Raw genomic sequence first — 20,333 nt, 5'->3', positions numbered from 1 at the left:
TCAGTGTACTATCCCAAAATCTCAAGTTTGCAGAAAAATATGGGTGTATGCGTTGCGATCAAGCTAGACCCTTCCCATTTGAATCGGGAGTACCTGAAACCATAAACAAAAAACTATAAGCACAAAGCTTAGTGAGTTCTCTAAAACACCACATACCATACATAACATATGAGTAATACATATCAACATGCAATAGGAGGTGCTATGTGCCAACCATAGTCTTGCCATTATGCCACGAGCCATATCATGGTCTCTTCTTGCCAGGCCGGGGGCCAAAACCCTGGGTCTTACAGACAAGTGCCAGGAGCCACCTCTTGGTTTTCCATGCAAGCATCACAAAGACAACTAGCATACAGTCTACAACTACTTATCTACTTATCTTCCAGAGTCTAAACTCTGGTCTTGAATACAAATTTGCCTGGAGCCACCTCCTAGTCTTTCATACAAATGCCAAGGGCTACCCCAAGTCTTCCTATAATACATAAACCAATAGGCCGACATTGGTGCCTTCGACCCAATAGTACAGTGAGGAGACTCACCTCAGACAACTGAGACCTATGGATAAAACTCTGACTGCACACCCGCTAAAATTCCCATGATATCAAATACCAAAATGACAACCCCTTAATAACTAGATCCTAACTCACATGAAGAGTCCAAATTAGGGTAAAAGACCTTTTTACCCTTCCTCTAACATGACCTAAAGCCAAGGCCCAATCCAATGTCCAAAAGCCCAAAAATCTAAAATAACACCCAAGGCCCAACTACGGCCCAATTTTACCAATTGGGCCCAATCCTTCTCATGGCCTTCACCCAATGGAGTCCACTAAAATCTATATAGCCCAACCATAACATTATGATGGCCCAAACATGTCCCAAAACAATCAAGCCCAAACTTAGACCAACATTGAATCCCAAAACAAAGAAACCCAAGTATGCGGGACGTACCCAGCTTGTACGCTCAACGTACTACATGAGAGGCTTGTATGCACAACGTACAAACTTGTACGCCCAACATACTCACCAATCATGGCCAAATTTTCCAATTCAACACTTAACCCATTAAGACTTTGATGTAAAGACTTCCATAAGGTGGTTAATCACATAAAGTTGCCAACTTTATGTGCATGCATGGCTAAATGGGACTCTAGAGCTCAAAGGAGCTTAATAATTGACTTAATACATGCATGGGGCCAAAACCACCAATGCATGGGGCCAAAACCACCATAAAGTTTGCACCTTTATGCCCAAAGAACCCATAATATACCCAGATCTATAAAATTAAGCTCCAAAAACGACACTAACTCCCAATCACCAACCAAAAGGACCAAAATGACCAAAAATGTGCCAAGAAGTAGATCTATGAAATGGAATGGCAAGGTTTGAACTTTATACCTTCCAATCCACCAAAAGAAGATTTTAATGTTGTATCTCAAAGCTACTTCCAAAGAATGAGTCTTCAAGCTTCACCTTCGTCCTCTAGATGCACAAGTTCATCCACAAGAGCTCAAAATACCAAACATAGGCTAAGGAATGAATTAGGGTTTTTAGGGTATGGAGGCTAGCTAAGAAATGATCAAAAGAGGCAAACATGTGGCTTATAAAGGGTACACTTGAAAAAAATAAGGTTTTCTTACTGAAGGGAGTACGCTCCGCGTACCCTTTGTACGCCCAGCGTACTCATGAACCATGCATGATGCCTTAACCCATTACGCACAATGTACATGGTGAGTATGCCCCGCGTACTCACCCATGCTCCAAAAACCCATGATCTTCAATTGGCCATAACTCCTTGGTCGTAAGTCCGTTTCCAACAAACTTTATATCCACGAAAAGGTGACGAGAAGCCCTACACTTCTATCAAATCACCTTCGCCTTAGAACTTCCTGGACAAATACTCAAAATTCATAAAGGCCCAAACTATCAAAATTACGATTATACCCTTGAGCTCCAAAACACGAACGGACACTCGGATCACTCAAACTACATTATCCCCATCCAAAGTGGCCTAAATCTCTTTTTCCCCAAGGCCCCAAAGCCTTATGATGACCGATAATTGGGTCACGGCCCCGAATAATGAAACGATTCAAAACTAAGTGTTACAACTTTGAAGATTATGTTTTAGGGATAGAAACTCATGGATCATGCATCTGGCATGCAATCACAAAAGAAATATACAAGTATTCCAAGATGAAGACTGAAGTCAGAACTTAAGAAGCTTTTGACACCATTGTTGCTGATGACACTGAAATTGATTCTATGGAGAAAGACAAATTGAAGTGCAATCTAAAAGCATTGAGAATCATAAGGTTTGCTCTTCCTCCTGACACTTTTCGTTTGGTCATTTCTTATCAAAATGCAAAAGAGATATTTGACAAATTGAAAGAATTATATTTTGGAGATGCTGATCTCACTCATTCTCTACAAACGTCACTTCTGTCTAAATTCAAATCTTTTGAGCAAAAGTCTGATGAAACTATTGAAGAAACTGTTAATCGATTTAATCATATTTTAAGTCGTATGCTAATACACAATTTGAAGAGAGAAATCAAAGAAAAAAAAGGTCAGATTCATGAATAGTTTGAGGTCATAATGGAAGTCAATTATTTCTACTGTTAAAGCTCACGAATAATTCAAGAATTACTCTCTTCTACAAACTGTTGGTATACTGAAGTCTCATGAAGATGAAGGAAGCAAAGATGGTTACAAGTGTAGGTTCATTGGCCTTGGTGACAAAAAGTGAAATTTCAAAGCAAAAGAAGACAAAATTATGGTGGAAGATTCTGAATCTGATATCTCAGAGGAGGAACTTACAAAAGAAGACAAAGTCCTAATGTTAACTAATCCAAATAAATTCTTCAAAAGAACTTCTCTCGTTTAAAAAACAACAACAAAAATGAATCTACTAGAAACAATTACAAGCAAGGAAGTTAAAACTCTGAAAAATACTAGAGTGAAAGTTTCAAAAACTTTCAAAGAAATGATGAAAAGGAGAAGAAGTTGGTGACTCAGGCTTTGAATGCAACTATTTTCATGGAAAGAATCATTTTGCAATGGAATGCATGTTATGAAAACATAACGAGAAGAAGGAACAAGACAAAGATGAAGCCTATTACGTGAAGAAAATCGAAGAACTTCGCAAGAATTCTAGCAAAGCAGTTCTAGTGGTAACTGAAGACAACAATGATTATGGAAACGTGGAAGTGTGGTCAACTGACTCAGAAGACGGTGAAGTTTGCAGACCGACTCATGGTGATTGTTTGATGGTAAAGGATGAGAAGAAGAATAACGAACACATGTGTTTCATGGTTACAAGTGCCATATCAGAAAATCAAGGCTACTTCACAGATGAAGTAACAGTTTCAGATGCTTATTTTTCTGCGAAGACGGTGAAGGAGCATGTCATTGAGTGCGAAACGGTAATTGATAAGGTACATTTTATTCTTAAATCTCTCGATATTCCTGGTTCTCATTTTGATATTGAGTTAACTAATTTGCATGATGTTGTTTCTGATTTAAGTGATATTTTAAAGAGAACTCACATAACAAATCCTAATCTTGATGACACTCTTAGTAGGATTACATCTAAGAATGAAGAAAGACGTATGCGAATAGAGGCTTTGGAATTAGATCTTGTTAGGTCTAAAGATCATGTAATAAAACTTAAGAAGACAATAGGATTATGCTAAAACAGAGAAATATTTGTTTCTTATTGTGAAATGTCTTTAGACCAACATTACACAATTACATCTTGATTGTGAGATAGGAAAAGGTTTGCATAAAATTATTTTACCTTTCTTAGAGTTAAAAGAAGATGAAATTGATGCTGAATGTTATAGATGCGAATCAATGGTATCATCAAATGAATCTGTTGGTGATTCTTACAAGGTTCGACTTGAGAAAATTGAAGAATACATTAAGTCCCAAGAAAACAAAAAGATGTTGAAAGAAGTTTTAATTGAAAATGATAAACAACAAATAAAAATCATTATAACTTGTTGTGCAAGTAATTAAGTTAAAAAAAACCTCAATTATGAGAATATGTCTGAATTTGATGAAAGTGAAATGAGTGAAATATCAGTTAAAGATGAAGTTGACTGTTCATTTTTTTGTGAATAATAATGAACAACCAAAAAGAAATTTGATCTTTGAAGATTCAGTTGAGTTTGGACAGTTTATTCAAAATGATGTAATGAAACATTTAAAAGTTCACGCAACAATTTTTCCAAAAATTAAGGAAACTCCAAATCATGTTTTTGTGAATAGACAAAAATCGAACTTCAAAATTAACGTCCATGGTCAATATTGATAATGCGAAAGGTTGTGAAGAATCCTTTTGGTCCGCATCGATTGACAACGTTGCTGAAATGAAAGGTTTTGTCTGAATTGACTTCGTGAAAAGCCAAAGGGAAATATGCTTCAGAACCATTGAACAATGTGAAATCTTCACAAAATGAAGCTAGACCAAGTGGAACAAAAGATGTTCCAATTCATATTCAAAAAGAAAATTTGGTGAAAAACAATTCTAAAAGCAAAAAGATGAGCAATGAATGCAAGATAAAAATGAATTTGATTAAAAGAAAACAGTTGTGGAAGAAAAGTGAAATTGATAATAATGTTTCTCGTTTTAATAACAAAAATCAAAAGTTTGTTGGTACGAAAAGATCTTCTAATCAAAATACTAATTCATTCATTCTTTCGAAAGGTAAATCCAACTCATCAAAAAAAACAAAGTATATTCCAAAGAAAGAGTTGAAAGAACATGATGCTAATATTGTAGCATATAAGGCAAAAGTAAAAGAGGAAGAAGAATTTTTTTTATGAAAAGATGGCAAAAAATAAAGCGAACTCTAATCAGAAAACTTATTTTATTGAAATAGATCTTTGTGATGCAAAAACTCAAGTTTTCAAAATTCAATAGGGGGTGAATAATACTTTGATCAAAAAATCATTTTGGATTGATAAAACAATGCTTTTTCCTGTTTCATCTTCTAAATCAAAGTTCTCACCAGGACCCAAGATGGTTTGGGTTCCTAAATCTGCTTAATTTTTTTAGGTGATTCGTGACGAGCAGTTCGATTCGGAATGATACATTGATAGTGGTTGTACTCGTCATATGACTGGAAGAAAATCGTAACTATGAGAATTTCGTACTTTAAAATATGGTGGAAGAGTGAAATATGGGAACAATGCAACTAGAGAAATCAAAGGATATGGAATGATAACAAATTGCGAATTCACAATTCATAAGGTAACTTATGTAGAGGGATTACAACACAATCGAATTAGTGTTTCTCAACTTCTTGTAGTTACTGGTCTTAAAGTTTCTTTTGACGAAGAAGGTTCAAAAATTACACACAAAGAGCCCGCTAAAACTATATTGAAGTAAAAAAGAAAAGGCGAAATGTACCCTCACAGCCTGAATCATATTCACGGAAAACCTTCTGTGTGTCTACTTGTAAAAGAATCATTAGATGATAGTTGGTTGTGGCATACGAGACTTTCGCATCTCAACTTCAAAGACATTAACAAAGTTGTCCTTGGAGATCTGGTTAGAGGTCTTCCAATTCTCACATATGATAAAGAGCATTTGTGTGCTGATTGCAAACTGGGAAAGCAAAGCAGAAAAAGTCATTCTTCAATCATGAATACCAAGACAATCGAACCAATGGAATTAATACATATTGATAGTTATGGCCCATCATCAATTGATAACATTGGTGGTAATAAATACATATTGTTTATTGTTGATGATTTTTCTTGTTTCACTTGGCTATTCTTTCTTAAACATAAATCCGAAACAACTATGAAGATGATTGGCTTTATCAAGAAAATTGAACTTTAATTGCGAAAACCTGTTTGGAAGATACGAAGTGATAATGGAACGGACTTTAAGAATCATGCTTTTGATGAGTTCTTAACTAACAAAGGAATCAATAATAACTTTTCTTCTCCGCATACTCCACAACAGAATGGTGTTGTTGAAAGACCAAATCGTTCTTTGTGTGAAGCTATGAGAACCATGTTACCATTTGCAAAATTGCCATTATACTTTTAGGCTAATGAAATCACAATTGCTTGTTTTACACAAAATCATTCTTATATTAATAAACAATTTTTTATTACACCTTATGAACTTTTGAATAATCGTAACCTAACGTAAAATTCTTTCAAATTTTTGGTTCCAAGTGTTTCATTTTTAACTCTAAAGAACATTGCAACAAGTTCGACATGAAAGCTAATGAAGCAATAGTTTTAGGATATTCTCTGAACTCCAAAGCATATCGTGTTTTGAACAAGAAGTCAAAGAAAATAGAAGAAACATACTATGTCAACTTTGATGACAAGTATGTGAAGTCAATTCTGAAGGATGTTGTCTCAATAGGAGAAATTTTTCCTAAATCTTGCAAGCAAACAAATCCTCTCACAAACCTTTATGAGGAATTTTTAGATATTTTTGATGAACCTAAAAAGGAAATATCTTCTTAAACCAAAGCAACCGACAATCATGGTGATGAATTATTAAAATTAGTTGATGAAGCATTACAAAATGTTCAAACTTAAGAAGAAAATGTTGTTTATACTACTCATCCTGTTGGAGGGGGGGGGGAGTATAAAAAACTTTGATTCTCTAATAATTGAAAATATTGCGGAATCAACTGAAAAGAAATATTGATGATTATGTGCAGGGGGAGAGTTCAAATCCAAATTTCCAGGGGGAAAGTTCAATTTCAAATTATCAAGAAGAAGAAAGTTCAGAAATTGAATTTGATGCTTAATCAAAAGTTGAAAACTCAATGCTGGGTTAAACCCTGACTATGATCTAAACTATCCACCTTTGACGAAATGGTCTAGAGATCATCCTCGAAATCAAGTCACTGGAGATACTTTTTTTGGGGGTTTTGACTCGTTCGCAAAAAGACGAAACAAGCATCTTTGAATACTAATCAAGAATTTTGCATGTTTAATTTTTTCATATCTAAAATTGAACCTAAAATTGTTAAAATGGATCTTGATCATGCATATTGGGTAAAGGCTATGCAAGAAGAATTGAATGAATTTGAGCGAAACAAGGTTTGGAGATTAATTCCAACTCCAGAGAATGCATCAGTTGTTGGTTTAAAGTGGTATTTTGAAATAAAATGGACAAAGAAGGAAATGTAATTCGGAATAAAGCACAAATTGTTGTCAAAGGATATTTTCAAGAGGAAAGAATAGATTACGAAGAAACATATGCTCCTGTAGCAAGACTAGAGTCAGTTTTCATTTTTTTGGCTTATGTTGCTCATAAAATTTTTTGAAGTGCTTCAAATGGATGTGAAGTGTGCATTTCTCAACGGAGAACTAGAAGAAACGGTTTATTTTTAACAACCTCTAGGTTTTGTAAATGAGAAATTTCCTACTCATTATTATGTGTTAGATAAATCAGTATATGGTCTTAAGCAAGCTCATCGTGGATGGTATGCAACTCTCACTAAATTCTTAAAACAATCAAATTTTTTTATAAGGTTCAGTTGATCCTACCTTCTTTCATAAGAAATCAAGTAATCATTTGATGATTGTTCAAATTTATGTTGATGACATCATTTTTGGTTCAATAGATCCTAATTTAACTGCTAAATTTTGTAAATTGATGGAAACTACATTTGAAATGAGTTATATGGGTCCAATTAACTTTTTCCTTGGCATAAATATTAGACAGAGTACACAGGGCGTATTCATCATTCAAGAAGCTTTTATGAAGTTTTTACTTGCTAAGTTTGGCATAAATGGTGATTCAAAGGTTAAAGTTTCGATGACATTTGGGACGAAGCTCACTCCTTCTCTTGATAAACCTGCAACTGATCTTAAATTTTACAGGCAAATGAGTGGTTCTTTATTGTATATAACATCTAGTCGTCCTGATATTATGTTTGCAGTTTTCTCTTATGCGAGATTTCAAGCTAATCCATGAGAACCACATATGATGTCCTTGTAGAATATTTTTAGATATCTTCGTAAGACTACTTCACTTAGATTGTGGTATCCATCTAACTCTGGGTTCTTTGTTCAGGAATACTCTGATGCTAATATTGGAGGTTGTGGTCTTGATCGCAAAAGTACATCAGGTCGATGTCATTTTTTAGATGGAAAACCTGTTAGCTGGCAATCAAAGAAACATACTTGCGTTTCGTTATCAACTATTGAAGCTGAATACATTGTTTTGGCTTCATGTACTTCACAAATAATTTGGATTCAAAGTCAGATTAGAGACTATGGCATTAGCATGAAAAAGATTCTATTGTATTGTGATTCAGAAAGTGCCATATGCATTTTCCATAATCATGTTCAACATTCAAATAACAAACACATTGCTTTAAGATACCAGTTTATAAAAGAACATGTTGAAGATGGAAATGTTGAAGTCCATTTTGTACGATCAACGAATCAATTAGCTAACATATTCATGAATGCTTGACCAGAAATTACATTTACCAGAATTTTACAAGGGCTTGGATGAAAGATCTAGTATGCTCAAGAATCATATTAAAATGATATTGCTAATTAACATATGATACTAAAGGGTCACACTAACAACAACTTGATATAATTGATTATATATTAGAAATTAATTTTAATAAATATTCAATAAACTATTATAATTAAATTATTTCTAGGAAATAATAATTTCCATTAGCAAGTAACATTATATATAATTTATATGGTATGAATGAATAAGTCATGAACAACATTTTGGATTAGATAAATTCTTTTGTCTTTTACCACAAAGTTAAAGTTTATATTTTATAAACTTGGTTTATAAAATATAAAAGGCTTTTGTCTTCTTTTCCCTTCATATTTTAGAAATATGGCTAGATAAAAGAGAGTATGGGTTTTTCATTTATTTAATGAAAAGAACACTCCTCTAAAAGGAAAACTATGGACAATATGATTAAAATAAGGAGTCATGGTCTTTTGATTAATTTATTCAAAAGAAAGGCATGGTTTGAAGCATGGGGAACACATAGGATTTAGGGCCATGGGTTCTTAAAGTGTTAAGAACTTATAGACCAAAGATTTTCTACATAAAGTGAGGCTTTCATATCTCTTTCACCACCCATACAAACACCATAACAATGTATGTATGTGTGTTTCTCTCTAGTTTTAGTTGAAGACTTGAAGATCACACTCTTGCCTATAATCTCTTTATGTTCTTGTTTTTATAAGAACATAAAGCTTAAGAGTCTTAAGAGTTTTATACAAAAGAACTAGCATTCTACATCAAGTTAAGTCATTATTGGTGTCTCTTAAGTTCATCAACTTCCAATCCTCCCAAGAGTATCCAAAGTACTACCAAGGTTGTAATTTTCTCCATCTTCTTCTTTGGTTGGTATTTAATCTCTCTACAACTTGCAAGATGATCCTTGGTGAGTTTAACTTGTTTATGTTATTCAAAAATTATCAAGTCTTTAGTTGTAAAATTTCTTGTTTTGGAAACTAGTTTTTGAATAAAAACTCAACAATTGGTATCAGAGACACCTAGCAAGTTTGGTTAGATTTTTTGATTTTTGGAAATCTTGGTTTTTGGAGAATATGGATAACTTGGTTTTGTATAAAAACAAGTTCATACATATTTTCTATGACAACTTTATAATTGTTATTTTATGTGATAAAAGTTTTCATGCATCTTTTGTCATTTAAAGTTGTCTGAGAAAAACAAAGGTTGTTTAATGTGTATGTTGATATGTATGATGTACACAGTATTGCAAAACTCAGCCTACTCGGCCGAAGACTCGGCCGATTACTCGGAATCGGCCCTCCACCGAGGCGAGTAATGTGAACTCGGCAAAAAAACTCGGATTAAGTCAAACTCGGTCAAAATCGGTCAAAAATCGGTCAACATCTCTCTAACTCGGGCCTACTCGGTCAAACTCGGCCAACTCAGTCAAACTCTGTCAAAGAGTCAAAATTGTCATAAAAAGAGAAAAAAAATCAAGAATTTCAAGATTAATATGTATACTACACTTAATGATTTATTATTTAACACACACATGTGATTATTACTACATATATATCTTAAATTTTTAGTAATTATTTATGAAGTGAGACATTTGTGTGTATTTCAGTTTTTATGGATTCACATGTATCTAATTTTGTTATATATTTCAATCAAATTATGATTTTAACTTATGATTTTGACATATATAATTTTCCTAAAAATATTTCTACATGAATTACCGAATCCGAGTACTCCCCGAGTACTCTCGAGTACTCCCAGTACTCGCTACTCCCCAGTCGGCCGAGCAGGTACCGAGAAGCGAGTTCTACAACCTTGGATGTACATAAAATAGCCAACGACCACTGTGTTTGTTGTGTTGGTTGTTTTTATTATTGTAATATTTATTTATTCATATGATATGTAATAAATTAATTTTTTTTTGTTTATTTCGTAAAGTAATAGATTAGTTTTTAGAAATAATTTATTTGTATAAAAATGTAACAAGAAATGAAGAAGGATCCATTTTTTTGAAGACCAAAAGGTAATTTTCGGCCTTAATAAGTGTACAACATTGTTAGTGACAATTTTCTGAAAAGTGACACTAAAACTGTCACTAAAGGCTGTTGCAAAAGGGCTGTTGGTCCTGGTGCAACACTTTCTGCAACCTTTTCTGAAAAGTATTGCATGTTGCTGGATTATTTACCTTTCAAGAAGCTTTTCTAACTTTGCAAGCAATGAATGTTTCATCAAGTGGGAGCTTCAACAAAAACATTACAAGAAGATTTTTGGTCCCTTAAAATGCCCCTTTAGGAATGGACTTGACATTTTTGTGTTGTCTCGCAAAAATGTCATTAGTTGGTTATGTTTATGCACATATATTTTTATGCATGTTTGTGTTGTTTATTTTGTGAAATTATTATGTGTGGTTGATAAATTAGTTGTTCACATGCTAAAATAATTTTGGACAAAATAAACATCACATGGAGTTTCGTTTTCAAAATTTATAATGTGGACATAAGATGTAACAAGTTATTGTTTTAAAATAAAATCTGGTTCTATAAAAACGTTAATAACATCAAATTTTGAAATACTCAAATATAAGTTTTAAAATGGTGATTTTTTATAACTTATACACACTCCATATAAGCAATAAAAAAGAAGTTTTATTAAAGATATAAAAGGTTCAAATGCACTCAAACTTAATACCGGTTATTAAAATTGAATCGCGTCAAATCATATAAAAAATAGCTTTTTATATTGAACCTTTAAAAGTGATTTTCTTTTGAAAATTGGTACCATGGTTTATTATATGCATGTAATAACCATGATATCATATGATTTTTAAAACTGGAATTATAAAACATATAAAAGATCCTTTTACAAACCTCAAATCTATGCAATCTTTTTTGAAGAACACTCGCACATCTGTTATATTGAACCTTTAAAAGTGATTTTCTTTTGATGGTCGGGGTGTCTTCAAGATTTCTATAACCAAGTTATAGGCTGATTACACATGCTTTTCAAATTGGACGATTTGATCGAAAATCTTTTGTGATAACAATAACTAAGCAAGAGAGTTCTGAGGTATAGATGGGATCACACATATCTAATTAAATTTATTATTAGCGATCCCATAAATCTAGGAATTATATAGTATGATATAATTGATAATCGATATCTACCAAGGTGAAGTCAAATGGATGAGATAAAGGATAACTAACCATTTATTTGTTTTGCGATTTGTATCTTAGATTTTGATAATTAATGTTTTTAGAAACTAAAAAGGTATTAATTATTAAAGAGTTTAAATATTGAAAATCCTAAATGATATTTGTTAAAATTTTGTAGTTAAATAATCAATTATCATTACCATGAATTGTCATTTTCTTTAATGACTTAATGAAACAATAACATTCAATAGATACAACTTCAATAAATGGGTTCATGTCTTAAGAGACAATCTCGTGAGAGATATGAAACTGTATACACTAAAAGGTCCAAGCCCTAAACTATTTGTGTTGAGCAATAAGCCTGAACATGATACCTAGCTAGTAAAGGCATTACTGTGATGCTAAAGATGTTTCTAACGTCAAACTAGGAATAGTTCAACACCCAAAAGAGTCACCTTTTTTTATTTATGCGGACCATGTTTTATGTACTAATCACCTTTAAGCCCAATAAATCCTATAAGGCCCACATAGATGGATCTTGTTTCTTTAATGGAGAAAATGGACATTGGAAGAGGACCTTCTCCTCTTATCTTGAAAGAAATGTTGGAAAAAGTAGGGTTTGTAGTGGAGATCTGGATACCACTTGGATCGTGAGAACACTTTCCGAACCGATATTTCTACCCTATGCCTGGTTTGCAAGAAATTCAACCTAGGATAATCCAAGAGGACACTTACGATTCTAGGCACAGAAGTTGTAAGCCAAATTACTAGAAGGATTCTATGTTTGTTTGATGAAAACGAGAGCTTAAGAATTTCGTGTATCTCCTCTCAAAGAGAAGAGTCGTTTATATAATAAACGAGATTAGGGTTTCTATTTGGGTTGGCCATCATGGGTTGCTTCAGAAGTAAGCCAAGGAAATCCGGATTTTAATGAGGATTTAGGTTTTCCAAAACTGACGAATTTCGTCAGTTCTACCATAATCATCCTCAAGAATTCGTTAGCGGGACCATAGTTACCTAATTCGCGGATCGCTCCGGTACGGGAACAAGGTACAGGTACGTGACTCACTAGATTGGACGTATCCGATTCGGAGGGGGTAGGCTCATTTCGGTACGAACCGGTACGGTGTACCATGAAGTCCGGTACAGTGCACCCAAATTGTAAACCATTTTTAGAAACATATTAATGTAAATGTATAATAAAACAGGAACATATTATATCAAGATTACCAAAATACCAAACACATAAATTATCAAACCTTTCAAGTCTTAACTCTTGAAGTACCAAAAGATGTAACAAATTACATGACGAAAGATGAAAACAGAATCTGTGACAATAACAGGATTACAGGAACAAAACAACACAAAATTACCAAACATAAAACATCTAAATTCTAATCTAAGCGCTGCCTTTTTTCCTTTCCCATTCTCCATGCTTTCTTCATCAAGATTCTCCCAAGTCATTTCCTCCAATCGGGTACTTGAACCTTCTATATAATTGCTTTCCGGATTCATGTCCCATTTTTTTAGGGGTCCGGATTTATAAGATTCTGAAAAACAGGATAGAAGCCTAATGTTTGAGTGAATAAAAACTAGTTTATCCGCTCTCTTGCAATTTAAACGATTTCGCTTCACATTATGAATATAGGAGTATGTACTCCAATTTCTCTCCACCAAGGAGCTACTAATCGGTTGAGAGAGTACTCTTTTTGCCACATTCGCCAATTCTGGAGTCTCCGATCCATAAGTTGCCCACCAATCAATTCCGTCCATGGTTACGACATCGATTTGAGATGAGGTCATAGAGTAAATTCCTTTCTTCATATGAAATTTCACGAATTGTTCTCGTAAAATTTTTGCTTCTTCTTCACTCTCCGCGATTCTATTAAACGCCTCCATAACACCAAGTACAATTTCTTTGTCTTGGTTGGGAGCTTTTCGTGTCATGCCACCGGGTGCCAATTTTTCTAGGTAGTGTTTATCATAGAATTTTGGATTTAAGGCAAATCCCAAACAATGAAGAGGGATTGTCATCTTCTCCCACCTATCCAAAAGAATTTTTTCAACTTGAGGGTAATAACTTGCATATTTATTTTCTCTCATGACATCCTTGATTTCACCGAGCATGTTGTCCATCCTTTCATAAATCTCTCCCATTTTGGGACCTTCACCATCACAAAATTTTAATAGCAAAAATATTGGTTTTGTAATAGCCAATATATTTTCAATATGGTCCCAAAACTCATCATCTTTAATTCTATCGGCGATTTTTGCCCCTTCAATTCGAGTGGGTTCGTCCGCATTTTTGACCCATTCTCGCCACGAATTAAGAACAATGGTTGTAGAAAGAGCCTCCCTACACTCCATTAATCTTTTCAAAACTATATAGTGTGAGGCAAAACGCGTTTTTGCAACTTTCAATAACTCTAGTGTTGAGTTTTCCCTAAAAAATGATAATGCATGTGTGTGGTTAATAAAATACTTGACAATACCTTTGCCTCTCTTATATGTCTCCGATAGCCAATAAAACTCCTTCGCCAAGTCTTTAAAAATGAGATTTAAGGTGTGCACGCAACAAGGTGACCAAAAAATATGCTTGTGTATCCTTTCGATCTCCCGCCCGGCAGCCTTGCAATTAGCCGCGTTATCGGTTACAACTTGTAATACATTACTTGGTCCAATATTATCGATGGCTCCAAGTAGAAACTTTGAGATTTCTACCCCCGATTTTTCAACCCTTGAAAAGTCTTCCGCGTACATGAACGTTGCACCACGGGAATTAACCGCAAGGACATTGATAAGTGGTTTATGTTTCACAATAGACCATCATCCGAGACTATTGAGACTCCTTGTGTGATCCACGTGTCCTTAATCGGTGTAAGATCCTTCTCAACATCCCTAGCACATTCATCAAGTAATACGGTTCTCGCTTTTTCACATGATGGGGGTTTGTATCCATCCGGTGCATTCTTGATAGCGCTAATCATTTCAATGAATTGCGGGATGCGTAAAACATTGAAATGGATTCCGTTGGCACATAATCCTCGAACTATCTTCAAGTCCACCGCGTTTCTCTCTAATATGCCAAATGATTCTTCAATGCGTTTCCTTGAAGATGCATTTTTAGATAGAACAGAATTCTTCAAACACTTTGCAACTCCATTGTTTTCTGCTTCTGTTACCTTCTTCCTAAGACTTTCTCGCTTCTGTTGATCTCTAACCATGACTGGACATCTTCTAATGTCGGCGGTTTTCCCTACAGCAGGTCCAAAAAAATGGACATGGATTCGGGTGTACGAGCTAGTAAATTTTCCTTTACAGTGGTTACAAACCCACTGTTTAGAACCTCCAGCATTCTTAATGTTTCCTGCACCACTGAATGTAACTTCTTCTAAAAGTGGCCTGCTTGCATCCTTTCCTTCAGGGGCTGTTGATCTTTGTTGTGTTTGTTGTACTTCATCATCAACATCAATAATATGATCTGCTTGTGTTTCACTGATGTAGGTATCTTCTTGTGTTTCACTATCTGCTGGAGTATTGGCATTTCTCCCGAACGCCATTTTTCTCAATCACAGAGTCAAAGTGTCAAAGTCAAACAGAAGAGAAATTGGAGAAGAAGAGAAATTGGAACGGATTTGAATGAGATGATAGAAATCGAGAATCACAATATATTTATATCAATAATATTGATAACTTGGTACAGAGAAATTAAATAGAAATCGAGGAGACGTACACTTTTTCTAAGCGTCGTATTTATTCCCGCCAAGTGAGTTGGCACAAACATGGCGTCCCAATCGCGATTCCCACTGAAGGGGTACACAAAAATCGATCGACCCACACGCAAATTGAAAATCGATTGGCCCATTGCCAATCATCGATTTGGTACGCTGTAATTCCGATCCGACTATCGTTCCCATACCGACTTGGTACGACCTCGTACCCCGATTCGGTACACATCGATCTGGTACGAAGTACGCGGTCTCTTGGACGAATTAGGTAACTATGAGCGGGACCCCAGCTAGGGGCTCTGCCCGTTGGACTGCGCTAGAGGCGCTTCCCCTAGACCCCACCAAAGGGGTGCCACCCCTTTGGAAACCCCGGACCCATGGGCACTTCCCTCGGACCCCCGACTTGTCGTTGAACCGACTTCTAATTCGATCTTATACATGTGTGCACTCTACACAATCCCGTACAAATATTGTAGTACAAATTATGAAGCCCCTTAGCTCACATGTTATTTCCAGTTACATAAAATAACATGGTGACACTAAAATCACCAACAATCCTCCCCAGTTTTAGTGTAACCCTTAAATAAACATAACCTTATCCAAAAAAACCAAACTAGTACATAATGAAAATATCAAAACGATTAAATTTCCACTTAGTATCATACACTTGCAAATACTCGAGAATCAGGGTGTTTTAAGAATTTAACATATCAACCCATTTGAATACCAGAAAGTAAAATACATACTAGTTTATTGAATTTCTAGAAAAATACAACTTGACACTATTATAAAGTCGTGTGCCCTAATCCTCTCATGATCGTATCAAGGTCAAGTCCAAAACCTCTTGAAATGCTGCTACACTTCACAATCACGTAGGTAACTCCTTTCCATGTATCTGCAAATACATCTATCAATGTAATTATTAAGAAGTTAAACTTTAATCTGGCTAACTCGCAGAACCGAACACATACCTGGGATGAATACTTAATGTGTTACAATCTATAAGTATGATCTTTCCAAATTGAATTCAACTCCTAATATTATATTAGGAGGGAATTGGGTGTCTCATCATTATAGAATTAAATGGACTTTAATCCCATCCCGATTACAGACGTGTGCACTAAGTCTCTTTTTAGACCTTTAGTCAAGTGATCTGCCAAATTTTGTTGCGATTTCACAAACTCAACCAAAATCACACCATTCATGATTAGTTCTCGAATCATACTATGTCTAACACCTAGGTGTCTAGACTTGCCATTATAAACCTGGCTATATGACTTTGCCAAAGCGGTTGCACTATCACAAAGAATAGAAATAGGTGCTATCGGTTTAAAACACAAAGGAATCTCATAGACTAAATTCCTTATCCACTCTGCTTCTTTATCAACAGCTGCTAATGCAACAAACTTAGATTCCATTGTTGAGTTTGTAATGCAAGATTTCTTCTTGGAAGCCCAAGAAATGACACCTCCCCCAAGCAAGAATACCCAAACAAAAGTTGAGGAATAGTCTTCCATGTTGATTATCCAAATTGCATCTGAATGACCTTCTAAAAATGAAGGATTCCGCAAGTAACTCAAACCATAATCCATGGTTCCTTTGAGATACTTAAACACTCTATTCACTGCTTGCCAATGTTGAGCACTAGGATTACTATTGTACCTACTCAATTTACCCACATCAAAAGCAATATCATGTATGGTACTTGTCATGGCATACATCATGCTACCAATAGCCTTAGTGTATTCCAACTATGAAATGGGAACACCATTATTTGGCATTAATTTCTTATTTAGATCCAAAGGAGTACTCACAGAAGAATAATCGGTAAATTAAACCGCTTGAGAATTTTCTCAATATAAGACTTCGAGTCATCAACAAACCTTTGTTCATCCTTTTAATTCTTATTCCAAGAATTACATTAGCCTCTCCTAAATCTTTCATGGAAAACTTAGATGATAACAATTTCTTTGTTTCATCTACTTGATTTTGGTTGGTATCAAAGACTAATATGTCATCTACATATAAGCAAATGATCACTCCAGCTCTAGTAGCATAATCAAATCTACTATAAACACATTTGTCACATTGGTTTGTCTTGAAACCAGAAGACAAAATAACCTCATCAAAATTTTTATGCCATTGTTTAGGCGCTTGTTTCAGCCCATACAAAGATTTGACAACTTTACACACCATATGCTCTTTAACGGGCATAATGAAATCTTCTAGTTGTTTTATCTAAACTTCCTCGTCAAGATCACCATTTAAAAAGGCTATTTTCACATCCACTTGGTGTATAACCAGATTGTGGATACTTGCTAAGGCAATCAACAATCTAATAGTAGAAATATGTGCAACCGTAGCATACGTATCAAAATAGTCAACACTGGGTTTTTGTCTAAAACCTTGAATGACTAACCAGGATTTGAACTTATCAATATCCCATTAACATTCATTTTCTTTTTTAAAATCCATTTGCAACCAAGTGATTTAGAACCCGGAGGCAAATCAGATAACACCCATGTGTTGTTCTCAAGAATTGATGACATTTCATCATCAATTGCTTCCTTCCAAAAGGCACTATCGCGAGAATCCATGGCCTCTTATTATGTCTTATGATCATCTTCATTACTATAAAAATAAGAGTATTTAAGATTAATTTCATTCCTTGAACCTTCCACCAAATACAGTTGGCAGTCGGATTCGAAATTTTTCGCAATTTGGCCTTTTTTGCTTCTACGAAGCTCATGTGGTTCTTGTACATTACCACCATCTTGAATTTCTGAAATTTGCACTTTATTAGTAACAAGAATCAGATCCTTAGGCCTTTGAATTGATGAAAAATGCATCTCATCAAAAATTGCATCCCGTGATTCCATAACAGTGTTAATCGAAACCGAATCATTAGGTTCTATTACATAAAACCTATATGCCTTGGAATGTTCAACATATCCAATGAATATACAATCAATTCCACGTTCTCCCAAAATTTTCTTTTTGGGCTCAGTGAGTTTTACAAGTGCCTGGCATCCCCAAACCCGAAAATAACTTAGATTCGGCTTTTTCTTGAACCAAATTTTATATGGTACCGTTTTGTTCCTTTTATTTGGAACCCTATTTAATAAACAATAGGCCATTAACATGGTCTCTCCCGAGAATCCTTCACTCAATCCTGAGTATGATAACATCGGGTTTACTATTTCCTTTAAAACTCGATTTTTGTGTTCATCAATACTATTCTGTTGGGGTGTGTAAGCATTTTTCACTTTTGTAAGCATGCATGTTTTACATTTATCAGATGTCATATCAAAGGATGTCCATCTTTTGACATCTCATGCATCCTTCTAAATTTGACATGACCTAATCTTACATGCCGAAGCATAGATTTATCAACATTAGAAGCAGAAGTTACAAATGCAGAATTTTGAACATGTAATAATTTGTCAACAATATTCAAACGAAACATTCTATTATTTAAATATCCAACGCCAACAAACATTCCACCCTTAGACAAAATAACCGTATCCGACTCAATTACTTGTTAAAAACCATCAGAACTCAAACAACTAGAAATGATAAGATTCTTGCGAAACTTAGGAACAAACAAAACATCAAAAAGCCTAATTGTCTTTCCAGAAGTAAATTCAAGACATACGACACCAACACTACAAATAGGAATAAATGAATCATCTCCCATTTTCAGCCCCAACCCATCTTTAAGAGGAGTTAATGTTTCAAACATCCGTTTATCCTTGCATACATGGTTTGTTGCCCCACAGTCGATCCACCAAGAAACATCATCATCCTCTACACAGATTGATTCAGGAATGAATGAAACATAGTAAACATAATTCTGATTTGAATTATCAAAGTTAGTCAAAAACTGACCTCCTTTAACTTGGTCCGAAGACCCGTTCACCTTCCCATTGGCTCCATTGTTTCCAGCAACATTGTTGCCTAAATTCACACGACAATCACGCTTGTAATGCCCAACTTGATTGCACCTCCAAAAACCAGATCCTTTCTCTTTTTTTTTTGGAGTTGCTTGGGACATGTTCCTGCTTACGTTTCCCATGTCATTTGTGGTTCTGATTCCTTGGTTTGTTTTCAAACATATGAACCAAGAGCTGTCAAGATTCAACTTTTCCTCTGGTCTTATCCGATTTGTCACTTTCCTTCGCACGAAGAGATTATTCAATACGAATGTGACTAACAAGTTGAACCAAAGACAGTTTCTCCTTTTGATGTTTTATGTTATGTTTGAAATCTTTCCAAGATGGAGGTAGTTTGTCAATAATGGTTGACACATCAATGGATTCATCAATATTTATACGGTGCAGTTTAAACTGACCATATATTCCAAGGAGTTCATTGTATTGTTCAGTGATAGACCTTGAATCGTCCATCTTATAATTATTAAAGTCACTGACTAGAAACTTCTTACTAGAAGCATCCTCAGTAATGTATTTCAATACAAGGGTGTCCCGGAACTCCTTGGAACACAAGGCTTCACTATGGATATCAAATAAAGCATCATACATACCATTCAGAATGTGACCCCGATGTAGTCATCGTTGTCCCATTTCTATCTCCTCCTTATCTCTTCAATTTTCTCAACAACACCTTCCTCAACCTCCGCTAGTCTTGGAGTAGTCAGCACGTATGTTGCTTTCATAATAGTCAGCATGAAGTGCATCGTCTTCTTCTAGCGCCTGAAGTCGATGCCTTCGAACTTCTCTAACTTTGCAAACTTCGTGGTCATCTCGCGGATTGAGTCTCCCATCTCCAGAGACAAAGAAATATCACTTCGAATGTTAGAAAAAGTAGGGTTTGTAGTGGAGATTAGGATATCATTTGGATCGTGAGAACACTTTCCAAACTGATATTTCTACCCTATGCCTGGGTTGCAAGAAATTCAGCCTAGGATAATCCCAGAGGACACTTACGATTCTAGAC

At 34.9% G+C, this 20,333-nt stretch overlaps 1 protein-coding gene across 1 annotated transcript; it reads right to left on the bottom strand.

Annotated features, from left to right (window-relative positions):
* Nucleotides 1-12,918: 12,918 nt before the first annotated feature.
* Nucleotides 12,919-14,016, bottom strand: LOC145050857 (uncharacterized). Its single transcript, XM_078999049.1, has one exon. It carries the CDS (start codon nucleotides 14,014-14,016, stop codon nucleotides 12,919-12,921), a length of 1,098 nt encoding a protein of 365 aa, XP_078855175.1.
* Nucleotides 14,017-20,333: the final 6,317 nt, after the last annotated feature.

Source organism: Lactuca serriola, chromosome 5 (genome assembly GCF_051521515.1).
Source record: "Lactuca serriola cultivar US96UC23 chromosome 5, Lser_US96UC23_V15, whole genome shotgun sequence".
In the NCBI taxonomy this organism is placed as follows: domain Eukaryota; kingdom Viridiplantae; phylum Streptophyta; class Magnoliopsida; order Asterales; family Asteraceae; genus Lactuca; species Lactuca serriola.
The sequence above is the reverse complement of the archived record's forward strand: the minus strand, read 5'-3'. Positions and strand labels throughout refer to the sequence as shown.